This window comes from Sphaeramia orbicularis, chromosome 10 (assembly GCF_902148855.1).
Source record: "Sphaeramia orbicularis chromosome 10, fSphaOr1.1, whole genome shotgun sequence".
Lineage (NCBI taxonomy): Eukaryota > Metazoa > Chordata > Actinopteri > Kurtiformes > Apogonidae > Sphaeramia > Sphaeramia orbicularis.
In genome coordinates, this window is record NC_043966.1 from 5072675 (window position 1) to 5100086 (window position 27412).

General features: G+C 44.5%; 1 protein-coding gene across 1 annotated transcript in view; it reads left to right on the top strand.

Moving 5' to 3' along the window:
• Window positions 1–27412, top strand: part of mtnr1al (melatonin receptor type 1A like) — a 28000-nt gene extending 588 nt beyond the window's left edge. Inside the window, exon 2 of the mRNA XM_030145422.1 lies at window positions 26643–27412. Within this exon, the coding sequence (XP_030001282.1) occupies window positions 26643–27412 (770 nt within the window). The remainder of the gene's footprint in view (window positions 1–26642) is intronic.

Below are 27412 nucleotides of genomic sequence, written 5' to 3' on the forward strand. Positions count from 1 at the left end.
ACAGTGTGTGTGTTGGACCTCCTTAGACCAGGACAGTGTCTTTAAAACTTGAAAACCAACTCACTGAAGGTGGACTAAAGTCTGTGGACATGAGCAGAGGGCAGACCAGGGTTTATTATTATTTAAAGTAAATTATTTAAACAAATGTCAGGGTTTTAGGTCATTTACATCTTTTTTGTGTAAGAATAGTTTGTTGTCGTATTTTCATAATTTAATGTTTTTTATGGAGATTCTTTCAAACTTATAAACCAATGCAATATATAAAATAGGAATTTTAAACTTTAAAAAACAGATAAATGAACAGATGAACATAATAACACATAATTCAAATGTCAAAAGTACTGATGAAAATGGAAAAAGTGCATATTTATGAAAATAGACATAAACAAATAAATACATGAATAAAATAAAAATAAATAAATACAATAAAATCTATTAAAGGTATGGGGGGGGGGGGTGTTGGTGTATTTATGAACCCCCTTAAATAGTATTAGTGTAAAGAAGGTGTAAGAGGAAGTGGGACTGACTGTTTTTGGGGCTTCCTTGTCCCTCTCAGGTTTGAAGGTGTCCACCTCCCTTTCCACATGTTCTTCTCTAGACTCGATGAAAACCATGTCATTAACTTCAGATACTGAAATGGATTTAAATATATGGGAAAAACACAGATTTAATGTGGGGGTTTTTACACAAAAAACAATAGAAAACATTGGATTTCTTTTTACTTCTAGACTCTTATTCATTTCTTTTCTGGCTTTTGCGGCTGAAAGTGTTTGTTTGTTTGTTTGTTTGTTTGTTTGTTTGTTTGTTGTTTGTTTGTTTGTTTGTTTAGTAAAGCTGTCCAACCCGTGTCCCCACAGAGGACAAACATGCGTTGCTGGGTCTCAGGAGGTTCAATGTTCTGATGAAGACTTTCATCTGTTCTTCATCAGTTGAGTTTGATTCTGTTCAGCTTGTTTTGGATTGGTTCCATTTGTCTGGTGCTGGTTCTGATCCACTTCTTCACATGTTTCATACACTTTATTTTTTATAAATCAACTAAAATCAATCCTAAACTGAATCCAGTCTTTTGGAGACAGGTCCACTAAACCCTGAACCTGGACACAGTTGAAGAAACCAGATGAGTCCAACAATGATAAACATGATGGTTCTGTCTTTGACTCTGGTTCTTTGGACAGTTGGATGGTGGACAGTTGGACGGTGGACAGTTGGACGGTGGACAGTTGGATGTGGACAGTGGACAGTTGGACAGTGGACAGTTGGACGGTGGACAGTTGGATGGTGTACAGTGGACAGTTGAACAGGTGGACAGTTGGACAGTTGGATGGTGGACAGTTGGACAGTTGGATGGTGGACAGTTGGACGGTGGACAGTTGGACAGTGGACAGTTGGACAGTTGGATGGTGGACAGTTGGACAGTGGACAGTTGGACAGTGGACAGTTGGATGGTAGACAGTTGGACAGTGGACAGTTGGACAGTGGACAGTTGGACAGTGGACAGTTGGACAGTTGGATGGTGGACAGTTGGACGGTGGACAGTTGGACAGTGGACAGTTGGACAGTTGGACAGTGGACAGTTGGACAGTTGGATGGTGGACAGTTGGACAGTGGACAGTTGGACAGTGGACAGTTGGACAGTTGGATGGTGGACAGTTGGACGGTGGACAGTTGGACAGTGGACAGTTGGACAGTTGGACAGTGGACAGTTGGATGGTGGACATGAGTCCATTGGTCATATAGGACTCCTATTCCCCTCCTCAGTTCAAACGTTCTGACAGTTGACTGTTTCTCTCTTTCACTTCCTTTCCTTCATGTCTTCTCTAATGTTCGACAGTTCTTCTAACAGCGGTTCTGGATCTGTGTGTAAAAGGTTCTGATCCAACAGAACAGTTTAAAGTCACTAAGAACCATCTTTGACAGAACAGATCTGAGACTGTCTGAAATATTGATCTAATGTTAACTCAACTCTGACTTCTATTTGTGTCTTTTTAAGAATAATTCGACTAGGGATGCACCCATACCACTTTTTCCAGACTGAGTACAAGTACTTACATTTGAGTACTTGCTGATACCGAGTACCGATACTAGTACTTAATAATCCCATTCCAGTTGTTAGTTCCTTTGGTAAATGTGCTTTATTGTCGTTGTCATTAGTCTGACTGGAACAAAGTGCTGCTACTGACATTTAATGTGTCGGAATGAGCGTTTGTCAATTAATCCACCAGGGGGCGCCGCTCTGAATTAACCATACTGGACAAATACCACGAAGAAGAGGAAAGTTTAATGAGAAAAAGAAAGTCAGTAAAAACAAACATGGAGACGACAGAGGTAACACTACTGTGATACTAATGTTGCAGCGTTTTCTCTGGTAAGGTTTAAAAGTTTAGCTTCAGCAGGAAGAGAAAAGACAAATGAGTGATAAGTTTGGTTTTCACTTCCTCTGGCGGCGGTCCGCACCGCTCTGTACCTCCACAGTATTATCAGTGGGATGGAAACCGGCCCAGCCCTGGGTAGTTGTCCTAAATGTGTCAGTAGTTTTTCTCTAACTCCCACAGTGGCTCTTTGAACAGATCCTCTACCTCCACGGTTCCGCTGGTATTCTCCGTCTGGGTACTCATCCTCCAGCACCTGGAAAACGGATGGAATGTACGCAGAGGACGAACAGAACGCTGCGTCTGTATCTGTCTGTGTCTGGAACGGTACTGTCAGTCAGCGTTACTTTTATCACCGTCATTTCTTTGGTTCAGTCTCCACACTCTTCACTCACACACATTGTTCCTCCTCCTCGTACCTGCTGCACTGAACTGGGAATGTCACACGGCCGTAAGTGGTATTGGTGCAGTTGTATCGGATTACTTTTACGAGTATGAGTACGAGTACACACACTGAGTATCGGAGCCGATGCACGATACTGGTATCGGATCGGTGCATCCCTAAATTCAACATCTGGTTTCTTCAACTTTGACTCGACACTTGAATGTTAATGGTGATAATTATTGGCGCTGACTGAGAACCACAGATGTATGAGAACCTTCTAATCAAAGCCATGGGAACCCATTTCAAATGGGGGGGTGGGGGGGGGGGTGCAGCAAGGATCATGCCGACGGTGACACAAAATCAGTGAGCATTTTCAATGGATGAAAATACATTTTTTGACTATTAATGCGATATTACTTGTGTACGATAAACAAATAATAATTTCAAAAAACACAGGCTTCACAAAATATAAGACAAATGAGGGACTGAGCACTGACTCAGAGAAAAGACACATGTACAAAATACTGCAGCAACAACCAACAACTGTTCACACACAGCAGACAATAAAGAACACACACCTGTGGAGGTTCTACTGTCTGCACAAAGGAACATTTACAGAACAGACTAAAGAACACAGACTAATGAATAAAATTAAAGGAACAGAACAGACAGAGGTTTAACCTGATGAGCAGAACTGGACCTGATGGGGGACGGACATGAACAGGCTCCTCCCACTAAAAGGCCTTCACTGACTGACAACGGAAACACCTGTTAGTTTGTATTTGTGATGAAAACAGTGATCAGGTTAGACACTGACAGGTGATCAGGTGATCGGGTGATCGGGTGAACGGGTGAACAGGAGTGTGAGCGTTGCTGTCCGTGGTGCTGAAAGGGTTACTGTCACTCACATTTTACTACCTTCTAAACAGCAGTGTTTTCACACAGTTTACTATTTAAACGTCTGGGTTTTTTTTTTCATTCGGTCCAAACTGACCTACTGTCATTTATTTTCCTAAACTTTTCAGAGTCATTTCCTCCTTTCCATTCTTCATAAATCTCACTGTGGGTTTACTGTTGGAGCAAGTGCACAGACCTTCAGCTGATGTTCCAAAAGGTTTTTGTGATCCGAGGTAACTCTGATCAAAGTTCTCACCCTCTCCTGTCTGTTCAGCTGTTCCACAGTGTCTGCGTGGACATGCATGAGGGTGAGGTGTGTCCATCTCTTCTGGGTCACATTGCTCCTCAACCAGCTTTTAAGGTGGTGTCCAAGTTATGACCACGTAAACTAGGAAATCTAAACTCTACAGTAGAAAACCTGGGTCTAAATTAAACTGACATTAGAACACTAACCAACAAACAATATTAGATCAGAGCTCTGGATTTAATTGGATTTATAAAATAAATACATTAAAAAAATCGGACCAATGGCCCTGTAGCTTACCGGCCAAATTCAAAGCTTTGGGAAATGTATCCAGATGCCATTTATTCTCACCCAATTCTATGTATTTATTCTATTACAGAAATAGCCCATGTTTTGGTCATATTCCAATCAGATCTGTCAAAAATTCAAATTCCAGCTTGATATCATTGATACTGATTTATTGGATCAATCCACTTCCTATTTGTTATAATGGGAAAAATTTTCAAAGTTACACCAAATCCAGAATCAGATCTGGATGGAAATAATTTCAGTCCCTTGTGTTGACATCATCATACAGAAGCTGTATACCAAGTTTGAAGTCAATCAGAACTGGAGTTTCGGAGAAGAAGACGATTGAAATTTTCCCCATAAGAGCCCATGTTAAATTTTCCGTCAGTTCCAGATCCAGAAGAAGATCCTGATCAGCATGTGGACATTATGTTTGGGTCATCTCCCCATCAGGGCTGGACTGGAGACATTTACGCTGGAGATCATTTATATTTACTGAGTTATTGCATCCATCCACTTCCTATTTCTTATAATGGGAAAATTTTTCAAAGTCGCACCAAATCCAGAATCAGATCCGGATCCAAATAATTTCACTAACTTTTGTTGACATCATCATAAAGAAGCTGTATACCAAGTTTGAAGTCAATCGGAATTGTAGTTTCAGAGAAAAAGATGATTAAAATGTTTGTAACTGACGACAGACGCTGCATGACGACAGTAGCTACAGCCTGTCGGCCGGTAAGATAAACACTTGGATTTGTCATTATTTACAGGTTATTAAGTCATTATTTTACTGGTCTGGAACTGCTTGAGATCAAATTGGGCTGAATATGGCCCCTGAACCAAAATGAGTTTGACAGCCCTGGTCTAAAACATGATCAGGGCTGAATTTACCCTGAAAACCTGTGTTTGAACTGAGACTGTGACTAAATGAACCTGCAGGTGTCGGTCCCCTTTAAACTGTTGGACCTGCTTTTACAGACTCGTTGGTGACTTTGAAAAAACAGAGGGTTTAGAGAAGGACTGGACTTCTCTGGGACCAGTCCTCCTCCTTTTCCTCCTCCTCTGCTCAGGGTGTTTGATGATTATAACCTCCGCCAAGGAACGGTGGAGGTAATGTTTTCATCTGGGTGTGTCTGTTTGTTTGTTTGTTTGTTTGTTTGTTTGTTTGTTTGTTTGTTTGTTTGTCTGTCTGTCTATAACTCAAAAAGTCATTGACGGATTTTGATGAAATTTTCAGGAAATGTTGACAGTAGCACAAGGAACACACACTGACACATTCTTAAAGACAGACCAAGAAACAAAAAAAACAGAAACAGTTTCAGACCTAAACCTGTCCTTCCACACGTGGACCATGTCCACATGTCCATCATGGTCCAGTATGGTCTCTGTTTGTTTCACTCCAGTGCTTCTTCCATCTGAGTAACGGTTTCCTCCCTTCTCCTCATACCTCTGCTCCTCCTCTCATACCGTACGTCAGTGTTTCCAGTCTCAGCTGATCATTTCCTTTATCCATATGTTTATTGATGGTTCATCCAAACTGTGGTCCACCTCCTGGTCTACAGGGGTCCAGAGTCAGTCAGTGTAGATTTACTTGAACAAACCACAGAGTCTTTGGGGTCGGTCTTCGGTCCAAAAGGTTCTGTTTGGTTCTGAACTCAACAGTTGTCCAGTGTCTCTGTACTTTAGGACGTCCTCAAACACACTGGAAGACACTACCTGGTCCGTCCACACTTTTAATACAAGTGTCCCATAGAAGATGGGCAACAACACAAAAGCAACTCAGTCAGTTTTTTTTAAATTTCCAATAACGATAGTCTGACAATATCCAGTCAAATGTGATATTTTGTCTTTATAGAACCTGTTGTAAACCTGTTCTCACTAACAGGACATCTGTGGATAAACACTGTTTCAGAACAACAGCTCCTGTCGATGTTTAAAGTGTTTCATACATGTTCAAACCACTGCCCAACTATAGTCTACAGCCATGTTTAACAGTGACCCACCTCAGGTGAATCTGACACATCAGCTTTGGTCAACAGTATCTAAACTTAGGTACAAAAATACATACAGACATTGTAAACATATCATTAAATGAAGATGGCGTCCAACTGTAGACCTAATTAAATATACTTGGTCGTACGGTACAAGTTTCACTGAAGGACTCACTGAGTGTGTTGTGCAGATTTACTCATCTTTTTTTATTCTTTTTTTAGTCTTTCTTCAGTCGTGCTTGTGGAGTTTGACCTACTCCTCATACTCTACAAACTCTTTCGTCAGTGGTGGAACATATTTGTCGTTAAACTGGAACAGATTCATCGTTGAACTGGAACAGACATGTTGTTTAACTCCTCTTAATGACGACCGTTTTTCGTCATATCTTACATATAACGTTATTTTGACCGACGTCAGTCTTGTCAAACCGAACCATTTCCAGTCCAGTATGTGGACCACGTCTCACTATTCAATCATCCACTGAGACGGGACACTCCTTCATACTTCCTCTGTTGTGTTTTGGGTTCCACTGAGTCCTGTCTGCTGATTGGCTTCTGAGGGACGCATTTGGACTTTCATGCACCTGTCCTTTACGTCTCCGTCTGTTTTCTTTTCCAGACAGTATGAAGACTCCATAATGTACAACTGCACATCATCAAATCCATATTTCCGATACTATGGTAGGTGATAGAAGGTCCACCTCCAGTGTGTGGTTCTTAGGAGACCAGCTGTCCACCTCTACAGGTGTTGTGTCATGTAGGTCCGTTCATGTCAAGTAGGTCCGTTTGTGTCGTGTAGGTCCGTTTGTGTCGTGTAGGTCCGCTTGTGTCATGCAGGTCCGTTCGTGTCGTGTAGGTCCGTTTGTGTCGCATAGGTCTGTTCATGTCGTGTAGGTCCGTTTGTGTCGCGTAGGTCTGTTCGTGTCGTGTAGGTCTGTTCATGTCGTGTAGGTTTGTTTGTGTCGTGTACGTCTTTTTGTGTCATGTAAGTCCGTTTGTGTCGTGTACGTCCGTTCGTGTCGCGTAGGTCTGTTCGTGTCGTGTAGGTCCGTTGTGTGGTGTTGGTCCGTTCGTGTCGCGTAGGTCCATTTGCGTCGTATACGTCTGTTTGTGTCATGTAGGTCTGTTCCTGTCGTATACGTCTGTTCGTGTCGCGTAGGTCCATTCGTGTCGTGTAGGTCTGTTCGTGTCACGTAGGTCTGTTCATGTTGCATAGGTCCATTTGCGTCGTATACGTCCGTTTGTGTCATGTAGGTCTGTTCCTGTCGTATACGTCCGTTCGTGTCGCGTAGGTCCGTTCGTGTCGCGTAGGTCTGTTCGTGTCGTGTAGGTCCGTTCGTGTGGTGTTGGTCCGTTCGTGTCGCGTAGGTCCGTTTGTGTCGCATAGGTCTGTTCATGTCACGTAGGTCCGTTCGTGTCATGTTGGTCTGTTCATGTCGTGTAGGTCCGTTTGTGTCGCGTACGTCCGTTCGTGTCGTGTTGGTCTGTTCATGTCGTGTAGGTCCGTTTGTGATGTGTAAGTCAGTTTGTGTCGTGTACGTCCGTTCGTGTCGCGTAGCTCTGTTCGTGTCGCGTAGGTCCGTTCGTGTGGTGTTGGTCCGTTCGTGTCGCGTAGGTCCGTTTGTGTCGCGTAGGTCTGTTCGTGTCGTGTAGGTCTGTTCGTGTCGTGTAGGTCTGTTCGTGTCACGTAGATCCGTTCGTGTCGTGTTGGTCTGTTCATGTCGTGTAGGTCCTTTTGTGTCGTGTAGGTCCGTTTGTGTCGTGTAGGTCCTTTCGTGTCGTGTAGGTCCGTTTGTGTCGTGTAGGTCCTTTTGTGTTGTGTAAGTCCGTTTGTGTCGTGTATGTCCGTTCGTGTTGCGTAGGTCCGTTCGTGTCGTGTAGGTCCGTTTGTGTTGTGTAAGTCTGTTTGTGTCGTGTACGTCCGTTCGTGTTGTGTAGGTCCTTTTGTGTCGTGTAAGTCCGTTCGTGTCATGTAGGTCCGTTCGGGTTGTGTAGGTCCGTTCGTGTCGCGTAGGTCCGTTCGTGTTGTGTAGGTCCGTTTTTGTTGTGTAAGTCCGTTTGTGTCGTGTACGTCCGTTCGTGTCGTGTAGGTCCTTTTGTGTCGTGTAAGTCCGTTCGTCTCGTGTAGGTCCTTTTGTGTCGTGTAAGTCCGTTCGTGTCGTGTAAGTCCGTGCGGGTCGTGTAGGTCCGTTCGTGTCGCGTAGGTCCTTTTGTGTCGTGTACGTCCGTTCGTGTCGTGTAGGTCCGTTTGTGTTGTGTAGGTCCTTTTGTGTCGTGTACGTCCGTTTGTGTCGTGTAGGTCCGTTTGTGTTGTGTAAGTCCATTTGTGTCGTGTACGTCCGTTTGTGTCGTGTACGTCCGTTTGTGTTGTGTAAGTCCATTTGTGTCGTGTACGTCCGTTTGTGTCGTGTAGGTCCTTTTGTGTCGTGTAAGTCCGTTCGTGTCATGTAGGTCCGTTCGGGTCGTGTAGGTCCGTTCGTGTCGCGTAGGTCCTTTTGTGTCGTGTACATCCGTTCGTGTCGTGTAGGTCCTTTTGTGTCGTGTACATCCGTTTGTGTCGTGTAGGTCCTTTTGTGTCGTGTACGTCCGTTCGTGTCGTGTAGGTCCGTTTGTGTTGTGTAGGTCCGTTCGTGTCGTGTAGGTCCGTTTGTGTTGTGTAGGTCCTTTTGTGTCATGTACGTCCGTTTGTGTCGTGTAGGTCCGTTTGTGTTGTGTAGGTCCTTTTGTGTCATGTACGTCCGTTTGTGTCGTGTAGGTCCGTTTGTGTTGTGTAGGTCCTTTTGTGTTGTGTAAGTCCGTTCGTGTCATGTAGGTCCGTTCGGGTCGTGTAGGTCCGTTCGTGTCAGGATCACCTCCTCCTTGCGTTGATGGGTTGCTTCTTGGAGGCGGGCTCTGTTCCGCTCTTCCTCTTCCTGTTTGATGTTTTCCTCAAGGACGCCGTGGCTTCGCCGCCTCACGTCTGTTGTTCCAGTTGTCGTGAAGCTCAGCTCTGATGGAACGTTTCTCGGCGTCTCGGTGACAAAGTGCGTCCGAGGAGGATGCCGGGATATGTGCCGTGTGCGCCGCCGGTCAAGGACATGAGGAAAGTAAAAGCAGATGTGGTGACTCACTGTAATCGATGTGTAAATCAAATAGTATGAGCGGAGCGACGTGGACTATAATCCTGCCGAGCGCCGCTGTGCATAAATAATCCTCCACTCCAGAGCCTTCAAACGTACACACCCACTGAAAATCAATGGCGCCTCCTAATTGTTATCTCCGGCTCTCCGGCATGTTCCCACGGTGCCTTTTGAAGACGTAAATATCACATTAAAACCACTTAGTGACGACGCTCAGACTCTGCTCCCGTACGACAACATCTGAATATTGATGAGGCGTTGATGAGCCCGGCGTCCGCAGGCGTCCGACACAAACTTCCTCTGATGCCGTCGGACTCTGACGGACCCGCTGATCCTTCCACCTTCTCCTTCATGGTAAAAAGCGCTGCCGTGGTGAGTTCACGTCCAGGTCTGAGGCTCAAACATGTGAGCGCTGACTTGAACAGACTTCCTCAAAGGCGTCCTGGTGGAGCAGGGCTTCACACCAGAGGTCACAGACGCAGTGTTTGTGCGAGTTTGAGTGGATGGTTTAGGTTTAGTTCTGGTTTTATCACTGATGGAGTCCACATAGGCTTCTAATGACCTGTATGACCTTTACAACCTGTATGACCTTTGTGACCTGTATGACCTTTGTGACCTGTATGACCTTTACAACCTGTATGACCTTTGTGACCTGTATGACCTTTGTGACCTGTATGACCTGTATGACCTTTACGACCTGTATGACCTGTATGACCTTTGTGACCTGTATGACCTTTGTGACCTTGGATTTTGGAATAAATCTGAACTTTCTCAAACTTTACAGATAAATATAAAGCAGAAGGTTGAACAGGGTTAATATGTGAACCATTACCTTTACACACACACACACACACACACACACACACAGAGTTAAACCCAGATTTAGACACAGGTTTAGACTCGGGGGGGGGGGGGGGGTGCGGTCATGTATTTGTCAGGTCATGTTTCATGTTGTGCATTTGCCTCTACACCAGTGTTTTCCAACCTTGGGGTCGGGACCCCACATGGGGTCACCTGAATTTTCTAGTAATTGATAAAAAAATTTCAAAAAAACTTAAAAGTTACAGGTAAAAAATCTATGTTGAGTTGACAGAGACAATCCCAATCCACAGCAGACAAACTGTGAGTGTGAACCTGCAGCTCTGTGGTTCTGTTTCTGTGTCACATGTTCACTGTGGTCAGTTTCAGATGCTGCAGCTCTTTCATAATTCCTAGTTTCAGTTCTTGTTTGTTCAGTATTAATTGTCCTCCTTGTAAATCCCAGCTGGACTGACTGGACAGATCCTGAGCCTTTGTGCAGTAATCTACACCTGGATTTACTGCCTCTGTCCACAATGATAGACATTATATAGACTGAATGTGTCTGAAATTAATGTTTCTTTGCATCATAGTACTGCAAACTGTTACATGATCAAAAACAAATTAATTTTAGCAAAAAAAAAACATGTCTCCATTTTGAATGTCTGGGGTCGCCAGAAATTTGTGATGTTAAAACGGGGTCACGAGCCAGAAAAGTTGTGAACCAGTGGTCTGGACCCTCACATCAGCTGCTCCTGCTGGTTGTCACGGTGACAGATGAGCGTCGTCAGAATCCACATGTTCACTCTGCTCTGCCTTTGTTTCCCTTTTTTTTTTTCATCAACCCCAGAAGTGGATCTGAGGGAAAACAGGAGTGGAGGGAGAGGGGGAGGGGGAGGAGTGGATGACCCCCCCCCCCCCCCCCAGTTTCATCCATCTGATCTCAGCTCCTGTCTGGTCTTATCTCCTGGTTTTCTTCCTCCTCTTCACTGATGAACCCATCAGCCCCGCCTTCAGCTCACCTCCTACCCCCCATCCTCCTCCTCTTTCTCCTCTTCTTCCTCCTCCTCTTCTTTCTCGTCTTTCTCTTCTTCTTCTTCCTCCTCTTTCTCATCCTCTCTCCTTTTCTGTCATTCCTGTCCTTTCCATTTGATTCATTTCTCCTCCTCTCCCGTTTACTCTACATCCTCAATCATAGCCCCCCCCCCCCCCACTGGGCCCCATGTTAATCTGTGTATGTTAACCCTTTAATGCCCCTTGTATCATATATGATACATACTCATCAAAAGCCTATTGTTACTTCATTACTGATAATTTTAGTATATAATTTAAGTTTTTTTTGCATTTTTCTGTTCTTTTAATTTTTGTTTGATTTTGTATTAGAATTTTCAGCCGATTTTTTATTATCTTGTACTGAAAACAGTTTTAAATTTTGTACTAAACATTTTCAATATATATATATTTTTTTTGCAGATTTTTTATTTTCTAATAAAATTTTCTTTTTTTTGTTTTTTTGCAGATTTTTTATTTTCTAACAAAATTTTCTTTTTTTTTTTTGTTTTTACAGATTTTTTATTGTTTATTTGTAGAATATTTCACCCCCCAAACTTTTTGTTTTTACAGATTTTTTTATTTTGTACTAAATGTTTAAAAGACTTTTTTTTCTTTTTTCTTTTCTTTTCTTTTTTTTTTTTTTTTTTTTTTTTTTTTTTACAGATTTTTTTTTTATATTGTACTACAATTAATCCAGAAAAATAATTTCTGACAATTTGAAGTCTTCTGGTGAATGTTGAAGTGTGTGTGTTTATGTGCCTGATGGGGACTAACTGTACAGGATAACGTTCTTTTTTACGACTGAAACGTTTAAATAATGGTCTTCGTAGCCTAACGGGGCATCATGGTTTGAACTGGCTTTGACCTGAAGACTTCCATCCCATAATACTTCCTGTTGTCGTTGTGGGAGGGGCCCAGTTCACCGCTTTGCCCAGGGCCCATAAGGCTGTTAATACGGCTCTGATTCATGGTCGTCCTCTTCTTTCCCGTCTGTTCATTCTTCTTCTTCGGTGGTGTTCCATCCATCTGGTCATTACTGAGTCTCTGTCACAGTTTATCATCCCTCGTGTCGCGGAGATGAACTGCCGTCATTCATTCCTTCATTTGTAACCTGTGGACACGCCCCTCCTCCTCCAAACGCCATCTGCTGATACATTCCGGGAGCGTACTTTGGACTTGTTTACATCGGAATCCTAATTATCTTGTCAGTGTCTGTTGGAGACGCTGGACCCGGTGGAGCTGCTCCGAGTTGGCGGTGGCGTCAGCGGCGCGTTGGCCCGTCGCCCACACTCGCCCAATTTGAGTCATTTACTTCGTCCAAAAACTGTGAGCGGGTCCAGCTGGAGCTCGGTTTGATGAAGTCTGAATGAGTCTGTTCCCTCAGATGTCGACGAATGGAAACGACAAGAAAAGCACAAAGACTTAATTAAAAAACAATGAACAGTCAAACAAAACGGGGAGCAGGCGTTCAATCAGCTGCGTTTGATGAAGATGCAGGAACGAGACGAACAAATGCTGGGGTTTGTCTGCAGTTCTGAACGTCTGAACAGACTCGTGTGTACGTTGTCCTCCTTATCAGGACACACTCGTCCACGTCCACAGGTGAATAAAGTCAAACACCTGGACATTCACTCTGATGCTACAAAAAAAGGTCAACAAGTTCAGGAAAAATGACGGTTAAAAAAACTGTTTGAGTTTCTGATGTTTATTTTTCCATCATATCATCAGCCTCATCAGATGAAAGGATAAACTGTGAATCTGTGGAACTTTACTGTCCTGACGCTGCAGATTCATTTATAATTAAACATGACGATAATGAAGTGATCCATTTGGGTCAGAACACTTCTGTAAGCGCTCATACCAAGCTTCTAATAGTTTTGGATTTTTCATTATAGTTTAGTTTTGACTTTTCTCTAATTCAAATAGTTTTAACTAGTTTTTAGAGCAGGTTTGCTAGTTTTTATTAGTTTGAATTTTTTTCTAAATGCTTAGTTTTAGTTTTGTCGTCTCTTTTCTCTTCTTCTCTGTCGTCATATTCAAATAAATCCCAGACAGGACTGTGCTGCTTTTTCCCAACTTCAGTCTCCATGTTTCCAGGTAGAGTGGGGACCAGAAGACGACTGGAAACCACAAGTGTCGGACCCTTTAATATCATATGGTGCCAGCAGCTAAAACTGCTTGAGGGAAATAAATCAATTTCATATCAAGCCAACGTTGACAAAGAGGAAAAGTAAGGGAATTTTATCCATAACTTTTAAACGTTTTAGTTAGTTTTGTAAGCACACAATACAGTTTCAGTTAGTTATCGTTTTTTTCTTTTAATTATAGTTTTTATTTATTTCAGTTAACGAAAACAATTTTTACAATTCCAGTTTTTGTCATTTTGTTAGTTTTCGTTAACAATAATAACTTTGGTTCATACCAGCCTTAAAGCTGCGGTGCCTCGTCAGTAGAGGGTGTTAGGACTCCGCCCCACCTGTCTGACCTGAAGAAGAAGACGACAGGAATCACCTAAAATGATTTTACAAAAACATGAATATTTAAATAAATGACCTGTCCATGGTCCAGACTGTGAGTACTGTGGATACTCTGTATTCCAGTGGAGTAGAAACATGTTTGAGGGGTTCAGTGAATGAGTCTAAATGGACCAGTAGACCCCCCCCCCCCGCAAATACAAGAGACAGGACAGGCTTAACCCTTTAGTGGGAAAGTGACTGTTTTTGGTCATTTCCACATTCATTCCAAGACAGTGACATCGTGGGGTACTGCCAAGTGCAAGTGCAAGGGGTAGGGGTAAGGCGTAGGGAGTAAGAGGTAGGGGTAAGGGGTAGGTGTTAGGGGTAAGGGGGAGGACTAAGGGGGGTTGTAAGGGGTAGGGGGTAAGGGGTAGGGGTAAGGCATAGGTTTAAGGGGTAAGGGGGGGGTGTAAGGGGTAGGGGTAAGGGATAGGGGGTAAGGGTAAGGGGGAGGACCAAGGCGGGGTGTAAGGGGTAGGGGTAAGGTGTAGGTTTAAGGGGGAGGTGTAAGGGGTAAGGGGTAGGGGTAGGGGGTGAATTGGGCGTCAGTTGGAGTTCACATCCTGACAGTCGTAGTAAAAGGAGGATCAGCTGCTGAAGACCAGGCTGATGGACTGTAAATGTCAGCCTCATCCCGTCATGAACATGCATTTTTAATGTCTGAGCTGCGTTTGTTTGGATCATTAGGATCTAAATGATGCCGTTTAGAAGTTCATCCTACAGACCTGAGCTCCGACTGCACATTCACTTTAGAAACTGAAACTGAGGGTTGAAGGTTTTTGGAAAGACAGTGAAAGTGTCTACGACTAAAATGTGCAGGTGGGAAACATCACCTCCGTATGTTTGGTCTTCATCATCATCATTATCTTCATCATTGTCGTCGTCGTCATGGTCGAAGTGTTACAGTTTGATGTTTTTCTGATCGACGTAAAAAAAACCTGAGTCTGGATTTAGTTCATGATCAGATGAAGACACATGTGACCTGGATCTGATCTGACCCGGACCATTTTCATATGTGGTCCTAACTCTGACCCGGACCACTTTCATACCCGGACCACGTTCATATGCGGTCCTAAATCTGACCTGGATCACTTTCATATGTGGTCCTAAATCTGACCCGGACCACTTTCATATGCGGTCCTAAATCTGACCTGGACCACTTTCATATGTGGTCCTAAATCTGTTACAGATCTATATTTTCCAATGTGACTTCAGTCTGAACGTCCCGGTCCAGAGGGGTCAGTGTTGTACTTGTTGAACGGATGGTTAATAATAAGAAGATCCAGGTGTTGTCAGCTCTAGGGCTTCTACTGGTGGAAGAAGAAAGATGTCGCAGGTGAAAACTAAGGAGAAATCACACTATGCTAACAATGCTAACAATGCTAACAGTGTTGACTTGATGGAATGAATGGAGTCCATCGTCCACACTGACTGTCACTCCTTCAGATCTGATCTGAGCAGTGAATGGACTTTTATAGAAGACAGTAATAGTGTGCAGTACTGGAAAAGAACTGGATTCACTTGGAAACTTCTCCCTCTCTCATTCACTAGTCCGGGTCTATCCCTCCACCAATCAGACTGGTCCGACTGAACGACGGGGAGTGGACGATTACACATGTTGAATCGGCCAAAAAGTCTGGACACGGCATTAACGAAGACCGACCGAAATGAACGCAGCAAACAGACTCATGTGACCGACCTCAGACCGATGAAAATGGGCTTGGTGTGTCTGCACCTTCATAAACCTGTGTCTATGTCCAGAACACTTTGGCGGTGACTGTTGGACAAATGTGTACATGTACAAATACACAACAGCATAAAAATGACCACATCCAGAACCTGTGGATCCAAATGGGTCAGTGCACGAGTTGATTTTATTCCTGATAAAAATGTGGAGGAAAAAAACATTTCTGTTCAGTTTCAGATGTGACCTGATGTGTTTCAGAATGTATTTGATCCATAAACTAAAACAGTACATTTTGTGAGTTTATTCCCTTTAAATGAGGCGTCATTGGTTCATTTAGTCCTCATGGTTCTTTGGTTCTAAGCTTTGGAACCTGTTAAACAGGAGAGACTACCCTGGTTCTGTTGAAGGAACAGGTGAAGGTGAAGGCAGGATGTTCAGACCCAGTCAGAGGCTTAGGGTGAGGCTAACCCTAAGCCGAACACCTCAACAAACAACAAAAACAACATATGGATGAAAGTCTGCAGTGACTGAACGACGGCTCAGACACGTGTTTAAAGTTTCACTGACAAAAGTGTTGGTTAATCCTCCATAAAGCTGAGATATGAGAGGGTTTAGACCCAGGTGAACGTCAGACAGACGGACAGATGGAGGCGGGTCCGATTTAAGCCAGCAGCGGAGGGAGGAAGTGGACGGTGGTGGTGGGTGGGGGTGGTGGGCAGTAGCAGTGGTGGGTGGGGGGGTATTCATGGTGTAAAGTGAAGCTGAGCAGATGGGTCTTCTCCGGGTTCTGCATCGAGTCCCGGACCAGCAGGACTGACAGCTGGAAGGTAGTGGGATGGGGGACAGGGGACTGGGGGGTGGGTCTGCGTTCAGACACCACAGACTGAGGGTCTCTGCTCATAAAATGAGCTCCTGACTGTTTGCTGACCTTCATTTTCATCTGAGTGTCTGAAGACGCAGCTGAACTGAGCCCTGGAGCTCCACTGCCATTATTAAAAAACCCAGAACCTCCGACAGACCAGCACACACACACACACACACACACACACACACACACCGTTTACAGTGTGGGGGGGCAACAAACGAGCACACAAACACACCGTTTGGGGGGGGGGGGGGGGCTTCTGGACCATCAGAAGGTTCTGATGTCCCTTCACTTTGATGTTTGAGGTTCATGGACAGCAAGGTTATTATTGTTAACGAAAACTAACAAAATGACGAAAACTAGAATTGTAAAAACATTTTCGTAAACTGAAATAAATAAAAACTATAATTAAAAAAAAAACAATAACTAACTGACACTGTATTGTGTGTTCACAAAACTAACTAAAACTTAACATGAAAATTATGGATAAAATTCCCTTCGTTTTCATCTTTGCCAGTGTTGGACTGATATGAAATCAAATTATTTTCCCAACAATTTTCTCTGCTGGCACCATATGATATTTAAGGGTCCGTCACTTGTGTTCACTTGTGGTTTCCAGTCGTCTTCTGGTCCCCACTCTACCTGGAAACATGGAGACTAAAGCAGCAGAGTCCTGTCTGGGATTTATTTGAATACGACGACAGAGAAGAAGAGAAAAGATAGAAAAACTAAACTAAGCATGTAGAAAATAACGAAAACTAATAAAAACTAGCAAACCTGCTCTAAAAACTAATTAAAACTAACTGAAATAGAGAAAAAAAGTCAAAACTAAATAAAACTAGACTATAATGAACAATCCCAAACTGTTAGAACCTTGACGGACAGAAGGACTCACATCTGTGGACGAATACTAAATACCAAATACTGTCTGCACTGGGGGGGTGGGGGGGGGGCTTTTAATCCTGCTCCTGTTTATTCCATTTCAACATAAATATGTGTCTTTCTCTTAAACTACTTCAGCTCTACTCAAAACTACAGAATGTTGAGTCATTTTTAGGATTTTAACCCTTTAAATACCAGTTGGAATACACGATGCCATATTTATTTATGAAAAAAGTCAACCAACCATCAAAAAAACCCAACAAAACAGTCCAAAAACCGCCTGAAGGGGTCACTAAGGGTTAAAGATGGAAAAAAACTATTTAACAAACAAAGAAAAAAGGCAACAAACTAGATTTAGAAAAAACATACTGTATTACGACAGGTATTTTGAGAGGTCTTCATATTTGAAGCCCCTCCCCCTGGTAAATAAATCACAAGACCCGCCCACTCCATGTTACCCAGTGAAACTTCAGTGTTCTAATCATCATTCTTCTGATCACATTATTATTATTATTATTATTATTACATCTGTTATCTGATGTGATCAAAGTGTGTGATTGACAGGTGTCAGGTGCTACCACAGGCTGGAGTTTACCGTCATATTCGGAGGAAAGTGTCTCAACATTTATGTCGTGTCTGAAACTTAAAACATGACAGAGTAAACACTGTGACATCACTGGTGTCCTGTGCATATTATGGTCTGTAGGTGGTCAGTGTGGGCGGTACCAGAGGGTTCCCACTAACTCTGTAGAACAGGTTCATACAGTCGTCCAGTTGGATCTGGGTCTGGATCTGAATCTGGACCTGGATCTGGGTCTGGATTTGAATCTGGATTTGGATCCGGACCTGGGTCTGGATCTGGACCGGGACCTGGATCTGGGTCTGGATTTGAATCTGGATTTGGATCCGGACCTGGGTCTGGGTCTGGATCTGGACCGGGACCTGGATCTGGCTCTGGTCCTGTTGTACCTTCACAGACGTCACTGTTTTCTGTGCATCGTTCTGAGTGGGTTCTTCTTCTTAGACCTGGACCTGTTTCATCAGAACCGTGGTGCTGGTGTTCCGGTTCTGACCTGAGGCCTGTTTGTACTGGACCGTACACGCATTGATCACCAGCTGTAGCGGTACTGTTGTAATTCTAATCCCAGCTCCGTTATTCTGAATAGATTTTCTAGGTCCCAGGGACTCTGAGGACCGTGTCAGCGCTCATGTCCTTTTCATGTCACAGATGAATCTTGTTGAACTATAGATTTAAAATAATGCGAGCAGTGAAATGCGATGCCTGCACATTATTAAAGCATCGCAGTCTCTGGATTGGATGACGCTGCCGCCGCCGCAGCAAGGTCAAAGCTGGCCAGTAGGCGCCGCAAATATTTATGGAAGTGGCCACCGGCTCTGGAGGAAACACATGTTTAAAAATGATGTGATGTGTGATACATGAAGGAGGAACAGGAGAACATCAGGGTCCAGTAAGGAGACTGAAAAGGACCACCTTTAACCCTGAAAGACCCAAAGACCCAAACGACCACCTTTAACCCTTAAAGACCCAAACGTCCCCCTTTAACCCTTAAAGACCCAAACGTCCACCTTTAACCCTTAAAGACCCAAACGTCCCCCTTTAACCCTTAAAGACCCAAACGTCCACCTTTAACCCTTAAAGACCCAAAGACCCAAACGACCACCTTTAACCCTTAAAGACCCAAACGTCCCCCTTTAACCTTTAAAGACCCAAACGTCCACCTTTAACCCTTAAAGACCCAAACGTCCCCCTTTAACCCTTAAAGACCCAAACATCCACCTTTAACCCTTAAAGACTCAAACGTCCGCCTTTAACCCTTAAAGACCCAAACGTCCACCTTTAATCCTTAAAGACCCAAACGTCCACCTTTAACCCTTAAAGACCCAAACGTCCCCCTTTAACCCTTAAAGACCCAAATGTCCACCTTTAATCCTTAAAGACCCAAACATCCCCCTTTAACCCTTAAAGACCCAAACGTCCACCTTTAACCCTTAAAGACCCAAACGTCCACCTTTAACCCTTAAAGACCCAAACGTCCCCCTTTAACCCTTAGACCCAAACGTCCACCTTTAACCCTTAAAGACCCAAACGTCCCCCTTTAACCCTTAAAGACCCAAACGTCCCCCTTTAACCCTTACAGACCCAAACGTCCACCTTTAAACCTTAAAGACCCAAACGTCCCCCTTTAATCCTTAAAGACCCAGACGTCCACTTTTAACCCTTTAAGACCCAAACGTCCCCCTTTAACCCTTAAAGACCCAAACGTCCCCCTTTAACCCTTACAGACCCAAACGTCCACCTTTAAACCTTAAAGACCCAAACGTCCCCCTTTAACCCTTAAAGACCCAGACGTCCACTTTTAACCCTTTAAGACCCAAACGTCCACCTTTAACCCTTAAAGACCCAAACGTCCACCTTTAACCCTTAAAGACCCAAAGACCCAAACGACCACCTTTAACCCTTAAAGACCCAAACGTCCACCTTTAACCCTTACAGACCCAAACGTCCCCCTTTAACCCTTAAAGACCCAAATGTCCCCCTTTAACCCTTAAAGACCCAAACGTCCCCCTTTAACCCTTACAGACCCAAACGTCCACCTTTAACCCTTAAAGACCCAAACGTCCCCCTTTAACCCTTAAAGACCCAAACGTCCACCTTTAACCCTTAAAGACCCAAACGTCCCCCTTTAACCCTTACAGACCCAAACGTCCACCTTTAACCCTTAAAGACCCAAACGTCCACCTTTAACCCTTAAAGACCCAAACGTCCCCCTTTAACCCTTACAGACCCAAACGTCCCCCTTTAACCCTTAAAGACCCAAATGTCCCCCTTTAACCCTTAAAGACCCAAACGTCCCCCTTTAACCCTTACAGACCCAAACGTCCACCTTTAACCCTTAAAGACCCAAACGTCCCCCTTTGACCCTTAAAGACCCAAACGTCCACCTTTAACCCTTAAAGACCCAAACGTCCCCCTTTAACCCTTACAGACCCAAACGTCCACCTTTAACCCTTAAAGACCCAAACGTCCACCTTTAACCCTTAAAGACCCAAACGTCCACCTTTAACCCTTAAAGACCCAAACGTCCACCTTTAACCCTTAAAGACCCAAACATCCACCTTTAACCGAAACCATCTACTGATTCCTGTTGATCCAATAATCCTATCAATCCATGTCAATAATTGGTGTCAAATACAGTTCTTCATCTTTTCACGGTCATCAGATATGACCATATTTGGACGTTCAGAGGCTCTGTAGTTACCGTGGAAACACTGTGATCTTCTCCAATATTGATTCACCAGTAAAACCCATGGAGTTGGACCAATGACAGTGGATGGACACACTGGGGTTATAGATATATTAAATAATAATTTAAAAAAAATATTTACAAAAAAGTGAAAAAATATGCAAAACATTTACTAAAATGAAGTAAAAAGAACAAAATAAGCAATAAGATGAACAAAAACAGCCAAAGTAATGAATAAAATGAACTAAAATGATTAATAAACCAACAAAATAATAAGTAACAAGTAAATCAGTTGGAAAAACAACAACAACAAAAGTCATTTGTAAGTTGTGATGTTGTGGGTCTTTAAAGGTTTTGGATGGACTTGAGTTCCTGCAGAGACTGGGGTCTGAAAAAACCAGAACTCATGTCAGTCCAAGCTTTTCGCTCTGTTTTATGACAATTAGACAGTGTCGGTTTTTAAATGGCTGTGACTTCAACTAAATCAACTGCACTTTAACAAACAGTCTAACTTTTCTGTTCTTATAATATTATTATTGTTTGTTTTAGTTTCGTGTTATTTCCTGTCTGTAAAACCTGTTTTCTTTCATGGTCTGTGTTGCTGACCTCTGGGCCAGGTCACCCCCCATAAAAGACATCTGGATCTCAAAGTGATTCTATCTGATTAAATTAAAAAAAAAATATTGAAAAATAAATAAAAATCATCATCATCATCATCACCACAAGTAAATAAAACTAGGACCCAGGCTCCTGTAGTCCAACAGAGTGTTTAAAGACATTAATTGACATTCATTTGACCTTTCAAGGTCCTTCAAGGTCAAAGGTCATGGTACCAAATCAAAGTCCATATGTGACTTCCTATCTATTACCAATAATAATTAGATCAATATCTTCAACTGTTTAAGTTCTAACACTTTGAAATGTGTCCCATTATAAACCAATGGAGATTTGGAAAAAATTCAGAAATTCATTAAAAATTAAAAAATCAATGTTTTTTCAATTCTTTGTCCAAACTTGGTGGACCTGACCCCAAAGAACCTCTGCTGTGAAGTTCAAATGATTTTGGATAACAGTTTTGGAGAAGAAGAGTCTAGAAAAATTATTTACTGATGGACAGATGGATGGACGATGGACGACAACTAGTACCAATAGTCCATGGGAGCTTCAGGCCATTGGACTAAAAACAGAAGTCAGTGTAGAAGGTGGAGGTCAGTGTTTGAGAAGCTCCATGTTTCCCAGAATGCACAGCTCTATCTCAAAGCTATGTTGAAAACATCCTGGTTCCTCCAAAGCTGTCCTGGGGTGGACTGTCCTGAGGTGGACTGTCCTGGGGTGGACTGTCCTGGTGGACTGTCCTGGTGGACTGTCCTGGTGGACTGTCCTGGGGTGGACTGTCCTGGTGGACTGTCCTGAGGTGGACTGTCCTGGGGTGGACTGTCCTGGTGGACTGTCCTGGTGGACTGTCCTGGGGTGGACTGTCCTGAGGTGGACTGTCCTGGGGTGGACTGTCCTGGTGGACTGTCCTGGTGGACTGTCCTGGTGGACTGTCCTGGGGTGGACTGTCCTGGTGGACTGTCCTGGTGGACTGTCCTGGGGTGGACTGTCCTGGTGGACTGTCCTGGGGTGGACTGTCCTGGTGGACTGTCCTGGTGGACTGTCCTGAGGTGGACTGTCCTGGGGTGGACTGTCCTGGTGGACTGTCCTGAGGTGGACTGTCCTGGTGGACTTCTGTGAGCGTTCGGACTCATCTTTAGATGCAAAGACATAAAAACTGATTGTGTTGAACATGAACAGTGTTGGATTAACTCTTCAGTGTTGGTCTCTGGGGCTTTTCCTTTCATTCACATGTTTGTAGGTTCATCTCATCCATTCACCTGCAGCTTTCACAGCGGTCGGTCGACACCTCAGACTCGCTCTGAGCTTCAGTTCTGCTCTAATTACTGACGCCAGCGGTGGATCAAAGGCTGAGCAGCTTCAGCAGAAGAAAAGAAAACCTGCCCTGATGATGAAAACAAAGGTCGATCAGTTCGAACGAAGCTTGAACTGCACCCTGTGCCTGTGGACGTAACAGAGGAGAAGCCCCGCCCCTTCTGGTTGAGTCATTATGGGTCAAACTGCATCACGGTCAGTGTTCAAACACAAATACTGTTGTGTTTGGTCACGTTTACCTTCATCATACGGTTCTCGGTTCTCAGATCATTTTCCAAGTGTTCAAACTGTTGAAGTAAAAGCATAAATATAGAAAAAAAGCACTCGGAGAGCGCAGACCCCCACCAAGACAGATCTGTGCCCCCCCACCCCACCACCACCAAAATTTAATAATTTCTTCCTTGTGCCAGTATCAACATTTCCTGAAAATTTCATCAAAATCCATCCATAACTTTTTGAGGTATCCTGCTAACAAACAAACACACAAACAAACAAACAAACAAACACACAAAGGAAAGTGATCACAGTACCTCCTGGCAGAGGTAACAAGTGTTCAGAGAACACAAACCTCCACCAAACACCCTGAACAGTGTGCATGTGTGAATCGACTGTTTCTGTTTAAATTCAACAGTTTCCAGGTTGTTCCATTCAGCAGAAAAAGTTGAAGCTTGGTACCAGTCATGTGTTTGTCAAATTATATTCAGTTCCAATCAATATTTGTTGAGTTCTAATGAAAAATGTGTCATAAATGGGATTTTCAATGTTAAATGTAAATGTCCACAGAGTCCATATTCCACAGTGGATGTGGACAATTTTGTGCCAGATACAAGATGTTGTTCTAAGCTGCAGGTGGATCTCAATGATGACAGAAAGGAAAATTGTAGATTTTGTGACCTTGAACTTTGGCCTACTTGGCCCAAAATTTAATGGGTTGGTCCCAGGGCCGAGGCCTATCTGTGGGGAAGATTTGAGAAAGATGGGTGGAAGAGTTTTCCCGTAAAGTTGCTAACAAACAAACAAACAAACACACAAAACAAAGTGATCATAACAATACCTCCTGGCGGAGGTAACTGACTACAACACAAACATACGGTATTTAATCTCTTCAGTCCATAGAAGGTCCGGTCTGACGGTCCACAGCTGTGTTTCAGTCCACCACTGCAGACACTTCCTGTTCAGAACAGGAATGGGAAACCTCACCGTTCAGCAGAACGACGGCGTGGACACAGAGGTCAGCACTGGACCCCAGGGTCCAGGTGGGTCAGGGTCCAGGTGGGCTAGCATCCAGGTGGGTCCAGGGTCTTCAAGGGTTGAAGGCAGATGTTTGTGTCTTTAAGGGTCAAAATTCTCTTTGTAAAACACATGTAATAACACCTCCCTCTGTCCCTATGTCCATCCATCCCTCTGTCCATCCCTCTGTCCATCTGTCTGTCAGTCCGTCCATCCCTCTGTCCATCTGTCTGTCAGTCCGTCCATCCCTCTGTCCATCCGTCCGTCCCTCTGTCCATCCCTCTGTCCATCTGTCCTTCCATCTGTCTGTCAGTCTGTCCATCCCTCTGTCCATCTGTCCGTCCCTCTGTCCGTCCGTCCATCCCTCTGTCCATCTGTCCTTCCATCTGTCTGTCTGTCCGTCCATCCCTCTGTCCATCTGTCCGTCCCTCTGTCCGTCCGTCCATCCCTCTGTCCATCTGTCCTTCCATCTGTCTGTCTGTCCGTCCATCCCTCTGTCCATCTGTCCGTCCCTCTGTCCGTCCGTCCATCCCTCTGTCCATCTGTCCTTCCATCTGTCTGTCTGTCCGTCCATCCCTCTGTCCATCTGTCCGTCCCTCTGTCCGTCCGTCCATCCCTCTGTCCATCTGTCCTTCCATCTGTCTGTCAGTCCGTCCATCCCTCTGTCCATCTGTCCGTCCCTCTGTCCGTCCGTCCATCCCTCCCTCTGTCCATCCCTCTGTCTGTCCATCCATCCATCTGTCCGTCCCTCTGTCCTTCCGTCCATCTCTCCCTCCGTCCATCCCTCTGTCCATCCGTCCATCCCTCTGTCCTCTGCGTTCCCTCTCAGTCGTCTCCTGAACTTGATCCTCCGGATGCTCCAGGTTTCCTGTCCTCTGACTCTCGGTGTCTTTATGATCTTCCGCTCTGATGCATAAATGTCAGCTGAAGGTTGAGGCTGAAGGGTCTATTTTTTCACTGAAATACGACCCGGTGTGTGTTTGACTGAGCGGTGGCGGCGTTGAACGACCAACAGCCACCGCAGCATCAGAAACACTGTCGCACACACTCACAATGAGACACAAACAAGATGGCGTTGACGCAGAGACTCTAAAATAGACGGCATAAGGTTCGGAGACGCCGTGTTTCATGGACATGTGGTTGGGATCCGTCCAACCCTGGACCATCTACACAGACTAACGGTGGAAGTGTCCGCCGGTGCAGCCTCCACCGTCCACTGTCTGACTAGACTGACCACCAACTGCATGTATTTGAATGTGAACAAACTGATGTGTTTGAATGGACTGTAAGTATGAGAGCGTTGAAGAGGCAGAGGTCAAAGCAGCTGATAGAAGTCTGTTCATTCGTTCATCATTTGTCTTAATGACTGGACGAATGCTGCGCTCCAGTCCACCTGTAACTGGTGTTTTTCCAACCTTCCACCAGTAAAAATGCACTGGAATGTCAGTCAAACCTGTGACTTCCCACCCGTGAACTCATACTAGATCCATGTTCTCCCAGTTCTGAGTTCTGATGTCAAGTAGCAATGGCACCCCCCATGGATGTGGTGTTTCTGCAGATTGTTTATTAAAACAAGGTATGGCTCTGATGTTATTTATCTGCAAATGTTCTGCATAATCAGCAGCTGCTCTGGTGTTAGCTAGTTTTCAGTCCATTGAGCGCAAGAGTAAATTAATACCAAATATGTATCCAAATATACAAATAGCATGAGAGGTAGAACAGCTTCTCTGTCCTTATGCGCTGTTTTTCCTCCTCTGTTTCCCTCAAATAAACAAAGAACAAACACCTCTGGGATAGAAATGATTTTAAATGAGCAGAACATACGGTCCTCCATGCTGGTTTGTTTACATCTAGCTCCCACAGTTCCTTGTACTTAGGCAGTTTGGCGTGGCTTATCTGGAACGTTACAAAGTCGTGAGTCGTGGTTTGAAGTCGTGGCTTACGGACTCAAAAACCAGCCTGGAACGCAGCATACTGAACACAACAGTCTGTATTTAAAACTGCAGTCCAACGAACCCAAGCCTTTGGTTTGGAACACAGTCAACGACTCTGTTGGGTTTCTGTAAATTGACTTAGAGTCTGGTTTTGACCAACTCTATATATAAAATGTCAAGAGATAACTTTTTTTGTGATCTGGCGCTATATAAATAAAATTTTGATTGAGTGATTTAATTGGTTTTCCCCTGTAAGTCGCTTTGGAAAAAAGCGTCTGCCAAATGCGTAAACATAAACATAAACATAAACAAATAGAAAACAGACGGAAAAGTTCCATCAACGTCTGCATCGTTTTTTGTTTCCATCCGCTGTGGTGTGAGGACATCTGGTCCTAAAAGTCCACGTGTCTCTGCTCAGTCCAGTCCTGAGGGTCTGAGCGTGTCCGTCTTTTATGAAGGTCCAGGTTCCTCCAGAGGACGGATGTTGTTAAAGTGTGTTTAATATACTCACCTGGATACCAGAGGGTTAAAGTGTGTTTAATATACTCACCTGGACACCAGAGGGTTAAAGTGTGTTTAATATACTCACCTGGACACCAGAGGGTTAAAGTGTGTTTAATATACTCACCTGGACACCAGAGGGTTAAAGTGTGTTTAATATACTCACCTGGACACCAGAGGGTTATAGTGTGTTTAATATACTCACCTGGACACCAGAGGGTTAAAGTGTGTTTAATATACTCACCTGGATACCAGAGGGTTATGGTGTGTTTAATATACTCACCTGGACACCGGAGGGTTAAAGTGTGTTTAATATACTCACCTGGACACCGGAGGGTTAAAGTGTGTTTAATATACTCACCTGGACACCGGAGGGTTAAAGTGTGTTTAATATACTCACCTGGGCACCTCGTAGCAGAATGGTCTGGGTCTATTTTCGGTTCCATGTTCATGACCGTATTCTCCAAACACTGCTGCTTCATTTTACATCATTGACCTGAAACAAATCTGACGTATTTAATGATGCTTCGATGTTAACGATATAAATGTGTGGTTTGGTGTCGTCTGATTGTCTCTAAAGTAAAACCACCATGAACAAACATCCTGTTTAATGAAGTTCTGGTGTTGTCCACCTGACCTTTGATCTTTGACCTCCCGCTGACCCCTGCGACCCTCTCGTCCACAGGAAACGCCTTCGTGGTGAGCCTGGCGCTGGCCGACCTGGTGGTGGCGCTCTACCCGTACCCTCTGGTCCTGACCGCCATCTTCCACGACGGCTGGATCGCCGGGTACCTCCACTGTCAGATCAGCGGCTTCCTCATGGGCCTCAGCGTCATTGGCTCCATCTTCAACATCACCGGCATCGCCATCAACCGCTACTGCTACATCTGCCACAGCCTCAAGTACGACAAACTCTTCTCCAACAGTAACACCATGTGCTACGTGGTGCTGGTGTGGGCGCTCACCATCCTCGCCATCGTGCCCAACTGGTTTGTGGAGTCGCTGCAGTACGACCCGCGGGTTTACTCGTGCACCTTCGCCCAGTCCGTCAGCTCACTGTACACCATCACAGTGGTGGTGGTGCACTTCATCCTGCCCATCGCCATCGTCACCTACTGCTACCTGCGCATCTGGATCCTGGTCATCCAGGTCCGACGCCGGGTCAAACCGGACTCCAGGCCCAAGATCAAACCGCACGACCTCCGCAACTTCCTCACCATGTTCGTGGTGTTTGTGCTGTTCGCCGTGTGCTGGGCGCCCATCAACCTGATCGGACTGGCGGTGGCGCTGGACTCCAGACTGGGCCGGGCCATCCCCGAGTGGCTGTTCACGGCCAGCTACTTCATGGCGTATTTCAACAGCTGCCTCAACGCCGTCGTCTACGGCGTCCTGAACCACAACTTCAGGAAGGAGTACAAGAGGATCGTCCTCATCATCTTCAAGTTCCACTGCTGA